Genomic DNA, 19588 nt, shown 5'->3' with positions numbered 1-19588 from the left:
CAAGGTACATGCCCTCCAAACACACACCGAAACTACGACGTTGGTACAACGTTCGAACAAGTTTTAACACCTAACCAGTTATAACAACCAATATAGCAAGTTGTAACAACGTTCTAATACGTCATAAAAACGTTAAGCCAAGATGTAACAACTTTATTACAAGTTGTAACAAGCGGAAAATAGAGACAGTTTCGGTTTGTGTTTCCAGGGTGTAAATACATTTTACGTAGATAAGGTCATTTTTAGTTACCAATGAATACTTTGTGAACTCTGATGTTACCCAGTGCTTCTCGTTCATCTTCCAGGTGACTAGAGATGTATACTTCCATTAAGGAGAGACGCAGCAGCGGAGATGGTAACATGGGCACATGTTTCGTCGCATCGGTCACCGCCACGGCTTCGCCACGGGAGAAGTGAAGGCTGCGGTCTCTGCCCTTGACACGGCCGGTACTACCATGGATTGGCCACAGGAGAGATGTTGTAGCCATCTCTGCCACTGCTAGGCGAGGCACGGGGGAACAAATTAGATAGCGGACACAACAAACTTCCGTGTTTCATATGCAGCTTAAATACAAATATAACTCCCCCCCCCCCGAGGCCAGACATTAACCTCAAGCGCCTGGCTCCCTCCCCGAGGCCAGACATTAACCTCAAGCGCCTGGCTCCCTCCCCGAGGCCAGACATTAACCTCAGGCGCCTGGCTCCCTCCCCGAGGCCAGACATTAACCTCAAGCGCCTGGCTCCCTCCCCGAGGCCAGACATTAACCTCAGGCGCCTGGCTCCCTCCCCGAGGCCAGACATTAACCTCAAGCGCCTGGCTCCCTCCCCGAGGCCAGACATTAACCTCAGGCGCCTGGCTCCCTCCCCGAGGCCAGACATTAACCTCAAGCGCCTGGCTCCCTCCCCGGAGGCCAGACATTAACCTCAAGCGCCTGGCTCCCTCCCCGGAGGCCAGACATTAACCTCAGGCGCCTGGCCACACTTTGTTAAGTAATTATCAATAGAAGGCACCAAACCGAGAAGGCTATGTAGCACCATCAAAAGTGCGGGATAATCAGAGGGCGCTAAATATCACCAAGGATGCCAATACGAGAACAAACGCATAAGGCGAACGATATCAAAAGTATCCGAGTCACCAAGAATTCTATCGAGGGACAAGCGACCGCGGGGGACGGTCGGAAAACAAGACACACGCTCGTCCTGGAAGTCAGGACATTCAAGAAGGACATGTACGACCGTAAGAGGGACAATGCAATGTGGACAATAAGGAGTAGGGCGGCGCTCCATTAAGTGACTGAGATAAACGGGTATGGCCAATACGTAACCTAGCCAGCGCCGTTTCCCACCGCCGGTTACGGTGGTAGGAGGAAGGCCACTGGGACACACTTCTCTTAAGAGTATGCCGTTTGTTACCAATAACAGAAGACCAACAACTCTGCCAGCAGGCAAGGATGGAGGCATGAATAACTGGGTAAAAGTCGGAATAAGGAATACTTTTATGGGAGATGGGACAAGTGCGGATAGCTTCCTTAGTGGCAGCATCCGCACGCTCATTTAAAGAGACACCAACATGGCTGGGAACCCAGCAAAATGCAACTGACTTAAATTTACTGGAGATAAGAAACAGCCAATGTTGAATCTCGACAACCACTGGGTGGACCGGATTAAAGGACCCTAAAGCCATGAGGGCACTACCAAAGTCAACTACTACCACAAAGGAGGATTGACACCGGGAAAGCATGAGACGAAGAGCATAGAGAATAGCATAAAGATCTGCTGTGAAGATGCTAGCCTCCGGAGGAAGGCGACACATATAAGTGTGGTCAGGAAAAACAACAGAGTAGCCCACACCGTCCGCAGACTTTGACCCATCGGTGAAGATGGGAACGGAGTGGGAGTGAGAAGAAAAGTGTTCAAGGAAGAGGCGTTTCAGAACTGTAGGAGGGGTAAACGCTTTAGTGATGTGGGTCAGAGAAGTACAAAATTTGGGAAGGGGGATCCTCCACGGGGGCAAGGATGGAACAATACGAGGAGAAACATTGGTAATATGAGCTGAAAGAGAATCCTGTAAGCGAGACAAATGGACAGAAAGAGGAAGGAGGTGAAGAGGAACAGGAACTACAGGAGGGGTAAAAGTCAAAGCACGATAGAGGCGAGAGTGAGGATGCTGTAAGGATCGCACAAGATAGCGAAGACTGTAGCGATCACGGCGATCCTGGAGAGACAAAGCCAGTGTCAGCGTACAAGCTGAGGGTAGGAGTTGAACGAAAAGCACCAGAGCTGAGGCGCACCCCAATATGGTGCAAAGGATCAAGACGGCGAAGAGTATTAGGAGAAGCAGAAGAGTAGGCAGGGCAACCATAATCGAGTTTAGACAGGACGAGAGAGGAATGCAAATAGAGGAGAGTGGGCCTATCCGCTCCCCAAGAAGTATGGGACAAAACCTTAAGTAGGTTAAGGGCCTTAGAGCATTCAACACGGAGGTAAGAGACATGGGGCGACCAAGACAAACGAGTGTCAAAGAATAACCCCAAAAGCTTCGTGGAATCTTTGTACTCAAGGGGATACCCACAAAGTGACAAAGAGGGACGAAGAACGACCCGCTTCCTAGTAAAAGTCAAAGTCATGGCACAAGTCTTAGTAGTAGAGAACTTGAAGCCATGATTGGTGGCCCAAGATGACACAGCCTCAATCGCAAGTTGAAGCCGGCGTTAAAAGAGAGGCGAATCATCACCCCGACAGCAAAGAGCAAGATCGTCAACATAAAGAGCGGAGAAGATGCCAGAAGGAAGGGAGGAATGAAGACCATTGAGGACAACCAGAAAAAGAGTAGTACTCAGAACACTACCTTGGGGCACACCTTCATGCTGCCGAAAAGAGGCAGAGAGTGTGGCACCAAGCCTGACTCGAAAGGTGCGACGAGAGAGAAAGCTTTGAAGGAAGAGAGGGAGATTACCACGAAGGCCAAAAGAACGAAGTTGGGACAGAATATGGTATCTCCATGTCGTGTCATAAGCCTTTTCCAGGTCAAAAAGGACGGCAACAACGGAGGTCTTCGCAGCAAAAGCAGTACGAATATAGACCTCCAAGTTCACCAGGACATCAGTCGTGCTGCGGCACTTGCGAAAACCAAATTGAGAAGGAGAGAGAGGTGGTGATGGTGTTCCAAGAACCACATCAGACGGACATTTACCATACGCTCAAAGAGCATGCAAACACAACTCGTGAGAGCAATAGGGCGGAAGTCCTTAGGGGACGTAACGAGAGACCCTGGTTTCCGAATAGGGAGTACAATGGGTGCTTGTTTAGACCTGTGGGTGCTTGTTTAGACCTGTGGGTGCTTGTTTAGATCTGTGGGTGCTTGTTCAGACCTGTGGATGCTTGTTCAGACCTGTGGGTGCTTGTTCAGACCTCTGGCTGTCATGCTTGCCCCTGTTCCTATAGTTGTGCCGTGATAGGATTTGTCAGGAGGGCAGAGCGGGATGAGGGAGGGAGAGAGGGGTGAGAGACAAACACACGTACGTGTGTGTGTGTGTGTGTGTGTGTGGTGTGTGGTGTGTGGTGTGTGGTGTGTGGTGTGTGTGTGTGTGTGTGTGTGTGTGTGTGTGTGTGTGTGTGTGTGTACCTATCTACGTCTCTGTTCCTGTCTCTTCCTCTATCCGGTACATGTTTCCTACAACAATTTAAAGACCATTTTCAAGCAAATACTGCCACTGTGGTCTTGCTGATAACACACCACTAACCAAAACTGTGTGAATTAAGCCCATACTTGTATTGTGTGCTGAAGTTAGCCTTGTTGGCCTTTGTGTCGCTGTGAGGCAGCTCCCTGACGGCCACCACCTTGCTGGAGTCTGCCACCTGCGGCCCCTTCCTGTGCTTGTACCACCAGTACTCGAAGGCCAGAGTCACGCACGCCAGCCCGATGCCCACGAAGATCACGATGAACACACCACCTGCAGAACACAGAACAGGGAGGGTTAGCACAGCACACACAAGCTTAACACAGCCCAAGGAGGGTTAACACAGTTTAAGAAGGGTGAGCACAGCACCGTTGCTAGCCTGACTATCTACCTCTGCCTTGGCCTCTCACTTTTGCGATTTCCCTTCCTCAGCTCGCCCCTTTACCCATTCTACAGCTTCCGTTTCAATCTCAACCTCCCTTAATTTTCAACCTTTTACCCCCAACCCTTGTTCACCTCACTCCCCACCCCAACACTCACCCTTCAACCCCTCACCAACCCCCAACTCCCCCACCAAAACACAAGGACTCACCAATATTCTCTATACTGATGCCGTCACTCTGGTCGTCGTCCTTCTCACACATCTTCTTGGCCGGGTTCTGATTCCACCAGCGCTCCTTCAGCGTCTCCAGCTTCCTCTGGTTCAGCAGCTTCAGGATCCTGCAGCGGGGGTACGAGGGATGGGGGGGGGGGCAGGGCATCCCACGGTCATGGGGGGGAGGGGGGCAGGGCATCCCATGGTGGGGAGGGGCAGGGCATCCCACGGTGATGGTGGGGAGGGGGGCAGGGCATCCCACGGTGATGGGGGGGAGGGGGGCAGGGCATCCCATGGTGGGGAGGGGCAGGGCATCCCACGGTGATGGTGGGGAGGGGGGCAGGGCATCCCACGGTGATGGGGGGGAGGGGGGCAGGGCATCCCATGGTGGGGAGGGGCAGGGCATCCCACGGTGATGGTGGGGAGGGGCAGGGCATCCCACGGTGATGGGGGGCAGCAACAGGAAGACGGAGGGAAGACAGAAGAATGCAGTAAGACAAAGGTTAAAAAATAACCAATTGAAGTGAAAGAGAGACTTCAGAAAAATTATATAATTAGGGAGAGACACGAAAAAGTCAACCAAAGACAAAAACGATCAAGAGAAAATTTTGAATAAAGTTTATGTAAGTAACAAATGTTGAGAAATATAGATAATATAAAATAAATTAAGAGAAAAACTCCTCACAGACATCTCTCAAATTAATAAAAAACAAAATTGTTGCCTGTACACATTTTAATGTTAAAACTGACTTCATTTACATGCATATTACCTCACATTACTGCTGAAGAAGACAAGCAATATGCAATCTCTGCTTCCTATTGCTTTAGTTACTCCCTTATCCACTGGTAACCTACCAGTTTCTCTTGCCTGTTTCTCCATCTTTTGTAACAGCCTCTTATGGGGTACTGTGTCAAAGGCATTCCGACAGTCCAAGAAAATGCAGTCTGCCCACCCTTTTTCTTAATTTTTGTCACCTGATCGTAGAATTCTATTAAGCTAGTGAGGTATGATTTGCCATCCCTGAACCCATGTTGGTGGTTTGTCACTTAAGTCCCTTCTCTCAAGATATGCTACTAGGAGCATATCTGGAGAGCCGTTTTAAAAGTTTTAAAAACTAAAATAATGCTTGCTGGGTCACGACCAACACCGGACCCACAACAATAGAACCACAGAGATGAAGGACAGATGCTCTGTCTAGGGGGGGGGGGAAATATACCCCACAATCTTATGAGTCATCTTACCTTATGGGCTATTCATGCCCGTGCCACCTTTTGGGTGGCTTAATCTTCATCAATGGGTCATCTTCAACATTAAGAAGTGTGTGTCAAGAGTAACTGTGAAGACGTAGATCTTCCATCTCACATTTAGGCATGATAGACCTGCGGGGCCACCGCCCTGGCCCCTATCTTGAGGTTATCTTGAGATGATTTCGGGGCTTTAATGTCCCCGCGGCCCGGTCCTTGACCAGGCCTCCACCCCCAGGAAGCAGCCCGTGACAGCTGACTAACACCCAGGTACCTATTTTACTGCTAGGTAACAGGGGCATAGGGTGAAAGAAACTCTGCCCAATGTTTCTCTTGTGTGTCCCTACATGTGTGTTCGCACTGAACTTGCCTCTCGAAACGGAATGAAAGATTCAGGCGTTTGCCAGCATTTTTCCAGGCTGTATACTGTAAGTAAGTAAGTAATTATCAAAAGAAGGCACCAAACCGGGAAGGCTATGTAGCACCATCAAATACGCAAAATAATCAGAGGGCGCTAAATATCACCAAGGATGCAAATACGAGAACAAAAACGCATAAGGCGAACGATATCAAAAGTATCCGAGTCACCAAGAATTCTATCGAGGGACAGGCGACTGCGAGGGGCGGTCGGAAAGCAAGACACACGCTCGTCCTGGAAGTCAGGACATTCAAGAAGGATATGCACGACCGTAAGAGGGACAATGCAACTAGGACAATAAGGAGCAGGGCGGCGCTCCATCAAGTGACCATGTGTTAAGCGAGTATGGCCAATATGCAACCTCGCCAGAGCTGTTTCCCACCGCCAGTTACGGTAGAAGGAGGACGGCCAGGAGGAAACACAACATTTAAGAGTACGTAGCTTGTTACCAGTAACAGACAACCAAGAAGCCTGCCAACGGGTAAGGACTGAGGAATGGATAACCGGGTAAAAGTCGGAATACGGAATGCCTTTACGAGAGATGGGACAAGAGCGGACAGCTTCCTTGGCGGCAGCATCCGCACGCTCATTTAAAGACACACCAATATGGCTGGGAACCCAACAAAACTCAACCGACTTAAATTTACTGTGAACAAGAAACAGCCAATGCTGGATCTCGACAACTACTGGATGAACCGGATTAAAGGACCCGAGAGCCATGAGGGCACTACGAGAGTCAACAACAACTACAAAGGAAGACTGACAACGAGAAAGCAGGAGACGAAGAGCATAGAGAATAGCATAAAGTTCCGCTGTAAAGATGCTAGTCTCCGGAGGTAAGCGACACATAAGTGCGATCAGGAAAAACAACAGAGTAGCCAACACCGTCCGCTGACTTAGACCCATCGGTGAAGACAGAAACTGAGCAGGAGTGAGAAGAAAAGTGCTCGAGGAAAAGGCGTTTTAGAACCGTAGGAGGGGTAAAAGCTTTAGTGATACGCGTCAAGGATGTACAAAACCGCAGAAGAGGGACCCTCCACGGGGGCAAAGAAGGAACAACACGAGGAGAAACATCAGAAATACGAACGGAAAGAGAATCCTGTAGGCGAGATAACCGGACAGAAAGAGGGAGGTGGTGAAGAGGAACAGGAACCGCAGGAGTGGCAAAAGTTAAAGCATGACAGAGGCGAGAGAAAGGATGTTGCAAGGACCGCGCAAGATAGCGAAGACAGTAGCGATCACGGCGGTCCCGGAGAGACACAAAGCCAGTGTCAACATACAAGCTAAGGATGGGAGTCGAACGAAAGGCACCAGAACTGAGGCGCAACCCAGTATGGTGCAAAGCATAAAGACGGCGAAGAGTAGAAGGAGAAGCAGACGAGTAAGCAGGGCAACCATAATCGAGCTTAAACAGGACGAGAGAGGAATGTAAAGCAAGGAGAGTGCGCCTATCTGCCCCCCAAGAAGTATGGGACAAGACCCGAAGGAGGGTAAGGGCCTTAGAGCACTCAACACGGAGGTAAGAGATATGGGGAGACCAAGACAAACGAGTGTCAAGGAATAACCCCAAAAGCTTCGCGGAATCTTTGTATTCAAGGGGATGACCATAAAGTGACAAAGAGGGACGAAGAACAACCCGTTTCCTCGTAAAAGTCATGGCACAAGTCTTAGAAGTAGAGAACTTGAAGCCATGATCTGTGGCCCAAGACGACACGGCATCAATAGCAAGTTGAAGCCGGCGTTGAAGGAGAGGCGAATCATCACCCTGACAACAAAGGGTAAGATCATCGACATAGAGAGCGGAGAAGACACCAGAAGGAAGAGAGGACAGAAGACCATTGAGGGCAACCAGAAAAAAGAGTAGTGCTCAGAACACTACCCTGGGGCACACCTTCGTATTGCTGAAAAGAGGGAGAGAGAGCGGTACCAAGGCGCACCCGAAAGGAACGACGAGAGAGGAAGCTGCGGAGAAAGAGAGGGAGATGACCACGAAGGCCAAAAGAATGAAGTTGACATAGGATATGATAACGCCAAGTGGTGTCGTAAGCCTTTTCCAGGTCAAAAAGGACGGCAACAACGGAGGTCTTCGCAGCAAAAGCAGTACGAATATAGACCTCCAAGTTCACCAGGACATCTGACGCGCTGCGGCACTTGCGGAAACCAAATTGAGAAGGGGAGAGGAGGTGATGGTGTTCTAGGAACCACATCAGACGAACGTTAACCATACGTTCAAAGAGTTTGCACACACAACTTGTGAGTGCAATAGGGCGAAAGTCCTTAGGGGAAGTACCCAGAGACCCCGGTTTGCGAACAGGGAGGACAACGGCATCGAGCCAGTCCTCAGGGACTGACGACGACTCCCAGATCCGATTATACAGACTCAGTAAATACTGAGACGTGCTCGGAGGGTGATGGTGAAGCATCTCATAATGAATACCATCGGAGCCCGCCGCCGTAGAACCGCAGAGGGCCAGGGCAGAGCGAAGTTCAGAGAGAGAGAAGGGATCATTATAGGGAAGCTGAAGATGAGTGCAGAAATCTAAAGGACGAGACTCAAGGACAGGTTTACGAAGAAGGAAAGATAGCGGAAGATGAAGACCATAGCTAACAGAAGAAAAGTGGGAACCCAGTTCGGAAGCGACCTGCAACGGGTCCGCCACAAGAGTATCATGGAGGTGAAGGACCGGTGAAACATCGGGAACGAACTTACCCGCTATCTTGCGGATACACTTCCAGATCTGGGCCAGAGGGGTTTCGGACGTAATTGTTGAGACATAAGATGCCCAACATTCACGTTTAGCCGTACGGATGGCCCTACGGGCCACCGCACTCGCTTTCCGAAAGAAAAGAAAAGAATCGGTCGTCTGCCTACGGCGGTGCCTCTTCCAGGCTGCACGCTTACAGCGGACAGCCCGAGCACAGTCCGCATTCCACCAGGGAACGCACTTCCGTGGACCCCGAGAGGAAGAGCGAGGAATAGAGCGGAGGGCAGCGTTGAAGACAGTGTCATGAAAAAGGAGGAGAGCGCGAGAGAGAGGCAGAAGGGAGAGGTCAGAGAGAGCAGCACTGAGGGTAAATAGGATCCAGTCTGCCTTAGCAAACTGCCACCTAGGGAAAGAGAGGGAAGGGCGAAAAGAGAAAAAGGAAACAAGGATGGGGAAATGATCACTTCCATGGAGGTCATCAAGAACCTGCCACGTGAAATCTAAGTAAAGAGAAGAAGAGCAGAGAGAAAGATCAAGACAAGAAAGGGTGCGAGTCCGAGAGTCCAAATGAGTGGGCTCACCAGAATTCAGAAGAGACAGGGAAGAAGAGAGGAGAAACGGCTCAAGGAGGCGACCCCGGGTATTCGTCAGAACGTCACCCCAAAGAGAATGACGACAATTGAAGTCACCCAGCAGGAGCACAGGCTCCGGCAAGGAGTCTAGGAGGTGTCTCAAATCAGGAAGAGAAAGCGGGACACTCGGAGGGAGATAAATGGAACAAACTGTGTACCATTTCCCCACAAAGATACGAGCAGCAGAACAATGGAGAGGCGAAGGAAAAAGTAAAAGAACAAAGGGAACATCAGTACGAACCAAGAGAGCAGAAGAACTAGAAGCCCCAGCAACAGCTGGGAGGAGGGGGAGAGAAAGTAATAGTCACGAAAACGACCAGGACGAGCACCAAGCATCGGCTCCTGGAGACAGACACAAAGGGGCGAAAACCGCGAAATCAGAAGTTGGAGTTCGGGGAAATTGGCGTAATAACCTCGAACGTTCCATTGAAGAATAGACAACGACGAGAAGAGAAAGGACAAAAACAGAGAACAAGGAAGAAACAAAGGCGAAAGAGCAACAGAGCACGTTAAAGAATATCAGGGTCGGGATCAGGGTCAGCAAAGTCAGGGTTAGGGGGCATGGGTAAACTGAGCAAAGACGGAGGGAAGGAAACGGGAGAACACAGCAGAGGTGGGCGGGCGGGGTCCGGAGAAGGAGAAGGAGGAGAAGGAGGAGGAGGAAGAGGAGGAGACAACGGAGAGGAGCAGGCAAGGACAGCAGCAGGAAGAGGAGGGGTAGAAAGAGGGGAGTGTGCCTCAGCAAGGGCAGCAACTGAGAGGGAAGCGGGGGCTAAAGAAACCTCCATAGCAGGAACAAGGGGCGCAACCACCGAAATGGGAGGCGAAGGAGCGAGAGAGGCAGAAGTAGGGGCCGAGGAAGAAAGTGAAACCTTCTTACCCGCCGGGAAGGAGGAAGGAGAGGAGCCAGGTTTACGCTTCTGATGTAAAGAGACAGGTGTTCCAGCAACCACGTACTGGGCAACGGATTCTAGCGTCTCAACAGGAGAAGCTGAACGAGAGCACACATGACGGCCGTTTGGAGAGCGATGGACATCAGCCCGCACCGACAGGCGGCGGGGAGAGTCAAGAGACGGAGGGAAAGGATGGGAAGGAGGAACAGAGGGAGACGAGGAAGAAGACACAGGAGACACGACAGACCGGGTAGAAGGAAGGGGAACCCCAGACAGAGGACCAGGAGGAGGATCCTTGGGAGAGAATCCAAAGGAACAGAGGAGGGGGCAGTGGGCGCATCAGGGTCCAAGGCCCGGAAACGGTTGTGAGTCTGAGGAAGGCGGGTTGGACGAGGAGAGGAAGAGCGCAACACGCGAGCATAAGAGATATTAGCATAAGGCGGGAGCTGGCGAACCTGGCGTCTCGCCTCAGGAAAAGATAAACGCTCCCGGTGCTTCAAGTTGAGGACGGCTGCCTCAAGCTTGTAATGGACACCCGCACGGGAGAAGGCAGGATGGGCCTCACCGCAGTGGAGGCAACGAGCCTGGGGAGAAGTGCACTCCGACTTAGAGTGACCTTCGCCACCACACAAAGGACAGAGAGAGACAGTCCCAGAGCAGCGGAGGGCACCATGCCCAAACCTCCAGCACTTGTTGCAGAGCCGAGGAGAAGGAATGTACTCCTGGACAGAGCACCTGGCACCAGCAAGAATGACAGAGGGTGGAAGGGTCCTACCATCAAAGGTAATCTTCACAACCCGGAGGGGTTGACGGCGACTACCACGAGGGGGACGAGTAAACGTGTCCACCTGGAGAATAGAATGGCCCTGGGCAGCAAGGATATGTCGAATATCGTCGTGGCAGTCGCGCAGGTCCCGAACACCGGTCGCAACATGGGGCGGGAGCAAAATAGTGCCAACACTGGCATTCAACTGAGCGTTCTTCGAGACCCGAACAGGGGTCTCGCCAAGGCAGGATAAAGCAGCCAAGCGGGAAGCAGCATCCTGAGAAGGAGCAGCAACAACACGTGTACCGAGACGAGTGGGGTTGAAAATAATGGAGGCATCCACAGAATCAATGAGATGTCGATGGAGGGAGAAATCGTCAGGAGGCGCAGAATCAAGAGGGAGGCGCAGAATCAAGAGGGAGGAGATCAAAATATTTGGCCCACGAAGCGGGACCAAACAAGGCTTAATAGGTAGCAGAACTGGAAGGAATCGAGCGAGGGCGGCCATGACGAGGACGGCGGTGAGAACCCCCAGAGAGAGAGGGGTTAAAAGGCGCAGTAGTTACAACTAGAGAAGGAGCCGCGCCAGGGGACGAGGTAGTCACCACCGGGGGCTTGGGGCTCAACCCAACCATAGAGGGAGGGAGGGGAGCCAGGGGAAGGAGTCAGAGAGGCCAAAGGAGGAGCAAGGTCAGGGCCCAAAATGCAGTGGAGGCTACAGAGCCCGGTCTTCCAATACGGACCGACTCGGGGGTTTGGTCGCCCACCCCACGAGCCTGAGAAGGTAAATCAGAAGCAGCCGAAACAGGGGTTATCATCATTACGAAAAGAAGAATTCATTCACGAATGTGCCCCCACACCTACCATGGAGCCACAATTAGAGGCAGGACACCCAACAAGAAGCTATCGCCGATCTTGCCGGGGCCTCCTAGGGGTGCGTCGTGAGTATACGCCCCACAAACGCCACCTTAAGAAACCGACAGTCCGTCGAGATCGGGTTCAGTGATGAAAGGGGGATTGACAATAAAAGGTTCCCCTCGCTCTCGACGTCGGGTACTACAGTTCTACGGGTGCAAGAGTATGCCTCCTCAAGCACCCGGGCGTCAAAATAGAAGAAGTCCAAGGGAAGAACCAGAACGAGCAAAAGGTCGGCAGGAAACGGCAAGCAGATAGAAGAAGAGGGGGGAGAAAAACGAAACAGAAGGAAAAGGAAAAGATGCCCAGCAGAATTGGAGAGGACGGCAGCAGGAGCACAAGGCTAGAAAAGGACAGAGGACTGTCCCAAGGAGCATCACACTCCGGCAGCCGCCCACTAAGCCCCCACACGGCGACAACGAGCTGAGCGGGGAGGGGGCTGTATACTGTAAGCCGCTTGTGCTTGGTGCTACGAATGGCACGTTCTTTAGTGGGGAGGGAGGGAAAGAGGCTCAATATTCATTTACAAACTATGTGAAGTAAATTCACACAGGTTGAGAATCAACATTTGTGGTAGAATGTAAGTTCTTGGTAATAAATGCTTTGAATCCTAAAGGACACGCAGTTAATCAAAGATATGTTTACTGAAAACTGTGTTATTCCGATAATAGAATTTTCATATTGTTGCCTTATTATCGAGTCATTAGATGACTGTTTAAAATGTAAATGTTCCGCTGACTGATCAATCAGTCTCAAGACAAACATTCACAATGTACTTGTCTTCCTGTCACCTAGTTAAGTCATTCTCGAAGATCTACCACTGATTCTACAACAAAACACACCAAAGAAGCTTTAAGAAGGGTCAAGATGACTACTACTATTATGACTACACATTCAGAACTATTTATAGCTTTTGACAACACAAGGAGGTTGATATAAACACATGACAGGAACACCAGGCGAGGCTCAGATACATCCAGCGTCAAGGATACGGAGGATACCGGGTGCAAGCGATGGATAGCACGGTGTGAAGTCCGCAGTGTGAGGAAGGATATACCACACTGGAATGAGGACGTCCTACCATGCAAGGGCAGACTCACGCATCATTAAACTGGTCCTTGAGAGGGGAGCCCTGCTGGACAGCGACAGCGTAGGGCTTCCTAGAGAACTCCTCTCCCACGATCTGCAGGTCGCAGTTGGTCAGCACCTGGTAGCGGATATCTGTAGCGTCACCTGCGGAGGAGGAGTTGGGAGGGAAGGGTCCGAGGTCAATGACGGAACACTGGTAGCAGTTCATGTCAGTGGCTCGGAGGTCACCTGGGAAAGGCAGGTTGTGTCTGGTGGCCACAGCGGCACACCTACCAAGGTGCCCTGATAAGATGGTGTAGATGAACAAGACTGAGGGATGCAAACATATACTTGCCTGTTTCTGTCGGTTCAGAAAGGTCAGCTTCTGCAAACTGGGAAAATATTGTGCAATCTAGTGTAAGGAAACAGACTGGCCCAGCCATCATTGTTGACGTTCATGTTTACAAACATGACAAAAATTGCTTTGTTGGTTATAAACAAACACAAGTGTCAGTACAATTTAACTTCATGTCAATTTTGTATTTGTAATGTCTTATGTGACCCGCTAAGATATGTCATAATTTATAAAAGGTTATTGTCTATAGTTTCTAGAGCACTTTAAGCTATTTGGCAAGTTTGTCCACATTAAAAAGGGAAAAAATCTGTGGATTATCCTTGCAAAAGTCTTTTGTGAAGTAGAAAAAATATCTACTTATAAAAATGTATATCGAGAAAAATTTCATGCTGGATTATGGCTGCACTTAACCATACAAAAAAAACATGCTAAAAATGTACAAAAATTCTTCATGGTAGCAAAAACGACCGAGTGCAAAACTATATTCACGCCAAAAACAAAAATCCAGCAAACCTTATTTGGTTTAGTTCAAAAGTAAATTTAAACATGCTTTTTTTTTTACCTTCAAAAAAAATTACAAGTGACATGTCTCTTAAAAATAGGAAAAATGGTGTTACAGATGCAACACTCCAAAAATACCAAAAAACTTCAAAAACACATTCCAAAAAATGAGCGGGCAGGGACAAAAATGAGCGGGCAGGGACAAAAATGAGCGGGCAGGGACAAAAATGATTTGTGGGACTTATAACTCACGCCAGCGAGAACTGGTCTTTGAGGTCTGACCCCTTGGTGACGGCAATGGCCAAAGGCTTCTTGGAGAACTCGACCCCAGGAGTCATAAGGTCACACGACGTGAGGATGGCATAGCGGATGAGTGTGGCATCTCCTGTTGACCACGCCACACCTGGTTATTCCTCTCCCAATTGAACAGTGGCACCTTATCCTACTGTTACTAGTGCCTCCTGTTGACTACGCCCCCTCCCGTTATCTCTACCAGTTGCCAGTGGCACCCTACATCCCCCCCCCCACACACACACGTACCGAGATAAGCAAAACCTTCACTAGTGGAGGTGGACTTCCTGACTCTCTCAAGAGCGGCCTCCAGGGAGGTGGGCAGGCCGGCCTCCTGCATGGACTGCCACATCTTGGTATATTTGTCACTCACTGGGTAGTCCCACACCGCCAGCTTGGCACGCTCCACGTCACTCATCGAGTCGTTCAGGGACATGTCCTTCCAGATCCTGTTGGGTGGAGAGTCATGTCAGGTGTGGGGGCAGGTATGGAGACGATAAACAGAGAGCAGACTTAATAAAGACTTTAGTATTCCCTATGTAAACTAAGGGATGACAGACCCATCGTAACCTCTAGTCATCCACAACTGGTCATTTTACTTCAGCATATAAACAAAGATGAATAATTAAGAACAAGTTAAATTTAACAATGAAATAAAAGGACTAAATTCTCTCACAGTAGAACAACAGTATGTGTGTGAGTGTGTTCTGTCAGTGTGTGTGTGAGTGTGTTCTGTCAGTGTGTGTGTGAGTGTTCTGTCAGTGTGTGTGTGAGTGTTCTGTCAGTGTGTGTGAGTGTTCTGTCAGTGTGTGTGTGAGTGTGTTCTGTCAGTGTGTGTGTGAGTGTGTTCTGTCAGTGTGTGTGTGAGTGTTCTGTCAGTGTGTGTGTGAGTGTTCTGTCAGTGTGTGTGAGTGTTCTGTCAGTGTGTGTGTGAGTGTGTTCTGTCAGTGTGTGTGTGAGTGTTCTGTCAGTGTGTGTGTGAGTGTTCTGTCAGTGTGTGTGAGTGTGTTCTGTCAGTGTGTGTGTGAGTGTTCTGTCAGTGTGTGAGTGTGTTCTGTCAGTGTGTGTGTGTGAGTGTCCTGTCAGTGTGTGTGTGTTCTGTCTGTGTGTGAGTGTGTTCTGTCAGTGTGTGTGTGAGTGTCCTGTCAGTGTGTGTGTGTTCTGTCTGTGTGAGTGTGTTCTGTCAGTGTGTGTGTGAGTGTCCTGTCAGTGTGTGTGTGTGTTCTGTCAGTGTGTGTGTGTGTTCTGTCAGTGTGTGTGTGTGTTCTGTCAGTGTGTGTGTGAGTGTCCTGTCAGTGTGTGTGTGTGAGTGTCTTGTCAGTGTGTGTGAAGCTTTGAAGGTTAGGAGGGACGAGCTGTGACCAGCTGCGCGAGGAACCCCGGGCCAGCTGCACGAGGCACCAGAAGAGAACCTACTCGTAGAACTTCTTCTCGATGTATGCCATGCGCTCGAAGTAGGTCATGGTGGAGGTACCGTTGACGGGGGCGTACTGGACCTTGTACTGGTTGCTGAGGTCGTCCAGCGACTCTATGGGCGTGTCCAGACGCGACACTGTGGGAGGTACCTGGCTCTTAGTCTCCCACAGCACCACCAGCAGTGGTGGCCAGGTGTGGCCAGCGGTGCAGGCGTGGGCCAGCGGTGCAGGCGTGGGCCAGCGATGCAGGCTTGGCCAGCGGTGCAGGGGGCGGCCAGCGATGCAGGCATAGCCAGCGGTGCAGGGCTTGGCCAGCGGTGCAGGGGGCGGCCAGCGGTGCAGGGCGTGGACCAGCGGTGCAGGGCGTGGACCAGCGGTGCAGGGCGTGGGCCAGCGGTGCAGGGCGTGGACCAGCGGTGCAGGGCGTGGACCAGCGGTGCAGGGCGTGGACCAGCGGTGCAGGGCGTGGACCAGCGGTGCAGGGCGTGGACCAGCGGTGCAGGGCGTGGACCAGCGGTGCAGGCGTGGGCCAGCGGTGCAGGCGTGCAGTTATGTTCTACAGTATATTTCTACAACGGTACACACAGACGAGGAAGCACAGGGACCAGCGCTACAGTAGGCAAGTCTCTGCTACAGTAAAATATACAACGGCTGAATTAAACACCATGCCACATTCTTTTGGATAATTTTATGTATATAATCACACACTAAGCCACCCCCACACTAAGCCACCCCCACACTAAGCCACTCCCACACTAAGCCACTCCCACACTAAGCCACTCCCACACTAAGCCACTCCCACACTAAGCCACTCCCACACTAAGCCACTCCCACACTAAGCCACTCCCACACTAAGCCATAACCAAGGTAGAGTGTCTTGCAGGCAGCTCATAGGCAGGTCACACTAAGCCACTCCCACACTAAGCCACTCCCACACTAAGCCACACCCACACTAAGCCACTCCCACACTAAGCCATTCCTACACTAAGCCTTAACCAAGGTAGAGTGTCCTGCAGGCAGCTCATAGTGCAATAAGCCAATCATACAGGTAACCGATGTATTTAATTAAACAATACAAATTCAATAAATGACACTAATTCTGTTCCGTCTTGTAGCGTACATGCGCGTGTGCGCACGCGTGCATGTGTATGCGCATGTGTGTGCATGTATTACATATTGAGAACTTGCAAGGTGGGTTAACAATTCAGCCGCACACCTGTATCAACACATTCACAACAAAATACAAGTGACTACTTGTGCAAATATGACCTGCTCTTATTGGCATTTTCAGAAGGCCTATTAAGCCTTTGTAGGCCTACGCCTTGCAATCTTCAGAAAGATAGTATCTGCTATTAAGTCACAAGTTACGTTTCAAATTAGAATTGTGAATATCGTTGCAATATTGTAATATGAAATAATAATATATTATTACTCAGTTTCTGCACCTTGTCTTGTGGTATTATACTTCACATGAAAGTCTACTAAACTAGCTATGTGTTGCTAGGAAATACAAAATGAAACAGGAGCATGAGACCTGTGAGGAAGGCAGCCAAGTTAGCAGTGTAGGAAGCGATGATAATGAACCCGAAGAGCCACCACGTAGCTGCCACCAGTCGGCCAGATAGGTTCTTCGGCGCCTCGCCTCCGCCCTGCGACAGAGAACGACTTGGTGAGTCGAAGTGACGCCGCCCTCTCACAGAAAATGAAACATTTTCAAAGAATAGGTAATCTTCAAGTAAGCATTCATTTTTCTAACATGCAAGTCAATCACACACTACCTAACATCAGTCAGGAACACTTGTTACTATCTCTTCAAAGCGTCTTTTGCATAAATAGGGAAACCTGTCCTATTAAAAAGAACGTCGCTGTTGGCCGTTTGCCAGTATGGCCGAATATGGACGTAATTTGAAAATGAAAAAAATTTGGGATTTTTTTTTCCAACGACAGTAAGTTAAGGGTCCTCTGATAGGTTAGGTGGGCAGGAAATTCTCAAAGTTTCAAAACGGTATGAAAAACGTTAATGGAAAGTTTCCTTTTCTTAGCTGGCCGAGTAAGCCGGACGACTCAAACAGAAAACGGAACAGTACGTCACTTTTGTGAGTCGATTTCATTTCAAATTACGTCCAAATTTGGCCATAGCGCCGCGCATACCAGCGAAAAGTGACGTTATTTTTAAGAGGACGGGTTGAAACACACAACCTTCGTCAAAAATGCTCTAAGACTAAGCATTTACCGTTCACTGTGGCTACTCCTGCAGTCCGAGATCCAGTGCTCTGCTACATCCGGCAAGGCTAAATATATTAAATAACACTGAGATAAGCTGGCTCCAGGCATCGTCCTCTGAGTGATGCTAGTGGTACAGTGAACATGAATAGGAAGCCGAGCTTATAATTAACAATGCCTCCTACCTCAACAGAGCGTACACGCGCTCACAACCGCACGCTTATTCAATCAGTTCTCAATATTAATCTCAGCATGAGCCACAATGATGACATGAGCAGCTCACTGTGACAGTGGCCACTCCAACTCCATCGTGGTCTCTCACCTACAACATCATAGTGTTATGAAGACCGCCATGTTTGTCCTCACTGAATGTTGAAGTCTTCAATCTTTTGTTTATCCCCCCAGTACCTGATCTTTTTCTCCTTACCTATTCCTCCTATTTCACCACTTCCTGCATCTCCCCATCTATTTCCACGTCTTCCTCTCTCTCTCTCCCACTTAACTACTATGTCATGCCATGATAACTTACCCCGACACACACACACACACACACACACACACACACATCAACGCACCTGAGGTGTGAGAGAAGTCATGCAGAACCACAAACATTCCTTCAGATTAAATTCTCTCTTCTCTTCATCGTCCTTGTACTTCTCCCTGTTGTTCTGGTAGCTGTAGGGGCTGAACCGGTCGAAGATGTACAGGAGCACGCTGTGGGGGGAGAGGCATGGGAGGCTTACATGTGATGCTGACGGCAGAGGCATAGAAGGCTTGCCATTCCATGCATCCGCCAACTTTGCCATCCGTACGTCCTCAGACGTACGGATGGTTAAATATTCATATTTGCTTTACCGCCAGCTTTCTTGCTATTACCTGACAAATCTATTCCACCTCACCTGTCAGAAATGTCTCCTCCCCTCCCTTCTACCCACTCCGCCTTGCCTACGGCACCGCCCACAAATCCTCCCCCAACCTACCTTGTAAACCCGTAGGCGACGAGAATGCAGATCCACACCTCTGGCTCAAGCACAGTGAGGAACTTGAAGAGCGAGGTGGGCAGCTTGACCTTCTTCATGAGAATAGTGATGCCCACCAGGTCATAGTAAGGCACAGTAAAGTCCACCACGTTCTCCCTCTCCGCCATCACCGACAGCGGGGCAAGGGCGATGTCCGCTTGCTGTAAGGTCACATGCAACTCATTAACCGTCTTCAATCGCGGTGGATTTTATCATTTCATCTAATGTTAAGAATTAGCAGTAGCTTCAGGGTTGAGGAAGATGAGTGTGTGCTGGGGACTGACTTGTTCATCACAAGATGTGAAGAAACTTGAGTTTGTGAAGTGATTTGTATGCGAGTCAATAGTCAGATGATTGACAAGGGTGTTATCGCTTGTATTTTGCTTGTTAAGCACAAGGTACTCCGCAGGGGCAAGTTGCCCACTTAATGGACTGGTTGTTCTCACCAGTCAACACGGTCACGAGTCCGGCTTAACTACCGTAGACTGAGATAGGAATTGGTTTATGACCATTTGGCAGAATAAATATAAACCATTTGGGGTTTTATGACACTGATGGGTACATGGTTTAACACTGGAAACTAGTAAAACCCGAATGTAAAACCGGACTGCCGCCTCGGCAGGACTCTGTAAGAGTCCTGTACTTGTGCAGGCAGATCAGTAAGGTCACTCCGTCACCCATTTCCACATACTCAAGATCACACACAGAGATGTGATGATGTAAGGGCGAAGAGTGAGAACGGCCTATTGACAGAGCTCGGGTGAAGGGGGGGGGGGGTTGTGTAAGAATCTTGGTTTGTGCCTCGGAGAAGCTACGGGATCCAGTAAGTTCAGTATAACTTCGGTTTCAACCATTTTACCTTGTCGT

At 49.8% G+C, this 19588-nt stretch overlaps 1 protein-coding gene across 4 annotated transcripts in view; it reads right to left on the bottom strand.

The window, feature by feature from the left end:
- Nucleotides 1–19588, bottom strand: part of Ir25a (ionotropic receptor 25a) — a 50146-nt gene that overhangs the window by 184 nt on the left and 30374 nt on the right. For 2 of the 4 annotated variants that reach the window (XM_045729217.2, XM_069313955.1), the window contains exons 13-21: nt 18683–18882; nt 18278–18416; nt 17014–17128; nt 15481–15616; nt 14314–14513; nt 12950–13082; nt 4273–4400; nt 3770–3953; nt 1–499 (exon numbers count right to left, since the gene is read on the bottom strand). The exon at nt 1–499 is cut by the window's left edge and continues 184 nt beyond it. In XM_045729217.2, coding sequence (XP_045585173.2) covers nt 451–499; nt 3770–3953; nt 4273–4400; nt 12950–13082; nt 14314–14513; nt 15481–15616; nt 17014–17128; nt 18278–18416; nt 18683–18882 — 1284 coding nt within the window. In that variant the 3' untranslated portion in view covers nt 1–450. Of the gene's footprint in view, nt 500–3769; nt 3954–4269; nt 4401–12949; nt 13083–14313; nt 14514–15480; nt 15617–17013; nt 17129–18277; nt 18417–18682; nt 18883–19588 lie in introns of those variants that run through there. The other 2 variants (XM_045729218.2, XM_069313956.1) reach the window with 2 other exon arrangements.

This window comes from Procambarus clarkii, chromosome 77 (assembly GCF_040958095.1).
Source record: "Procambarus clarkii isolate CNS0578487 chromosome 77, FALCON_Pclarkii_2.0, whole genome shotgun sequence".
NCBI classification, from domain to species: domain Eukaryota; kingdom Metazoa; phylum Arthropoda; class Malacostraca; order Decapoda; family Cambaridae; genus Procambarus; species Procambarus clarkii.
The sequence above is the reverse complement of the archived record's forward strand: the minus strand, read 5'-3'. Positions and strand labels throughout refer to the sequence as shown.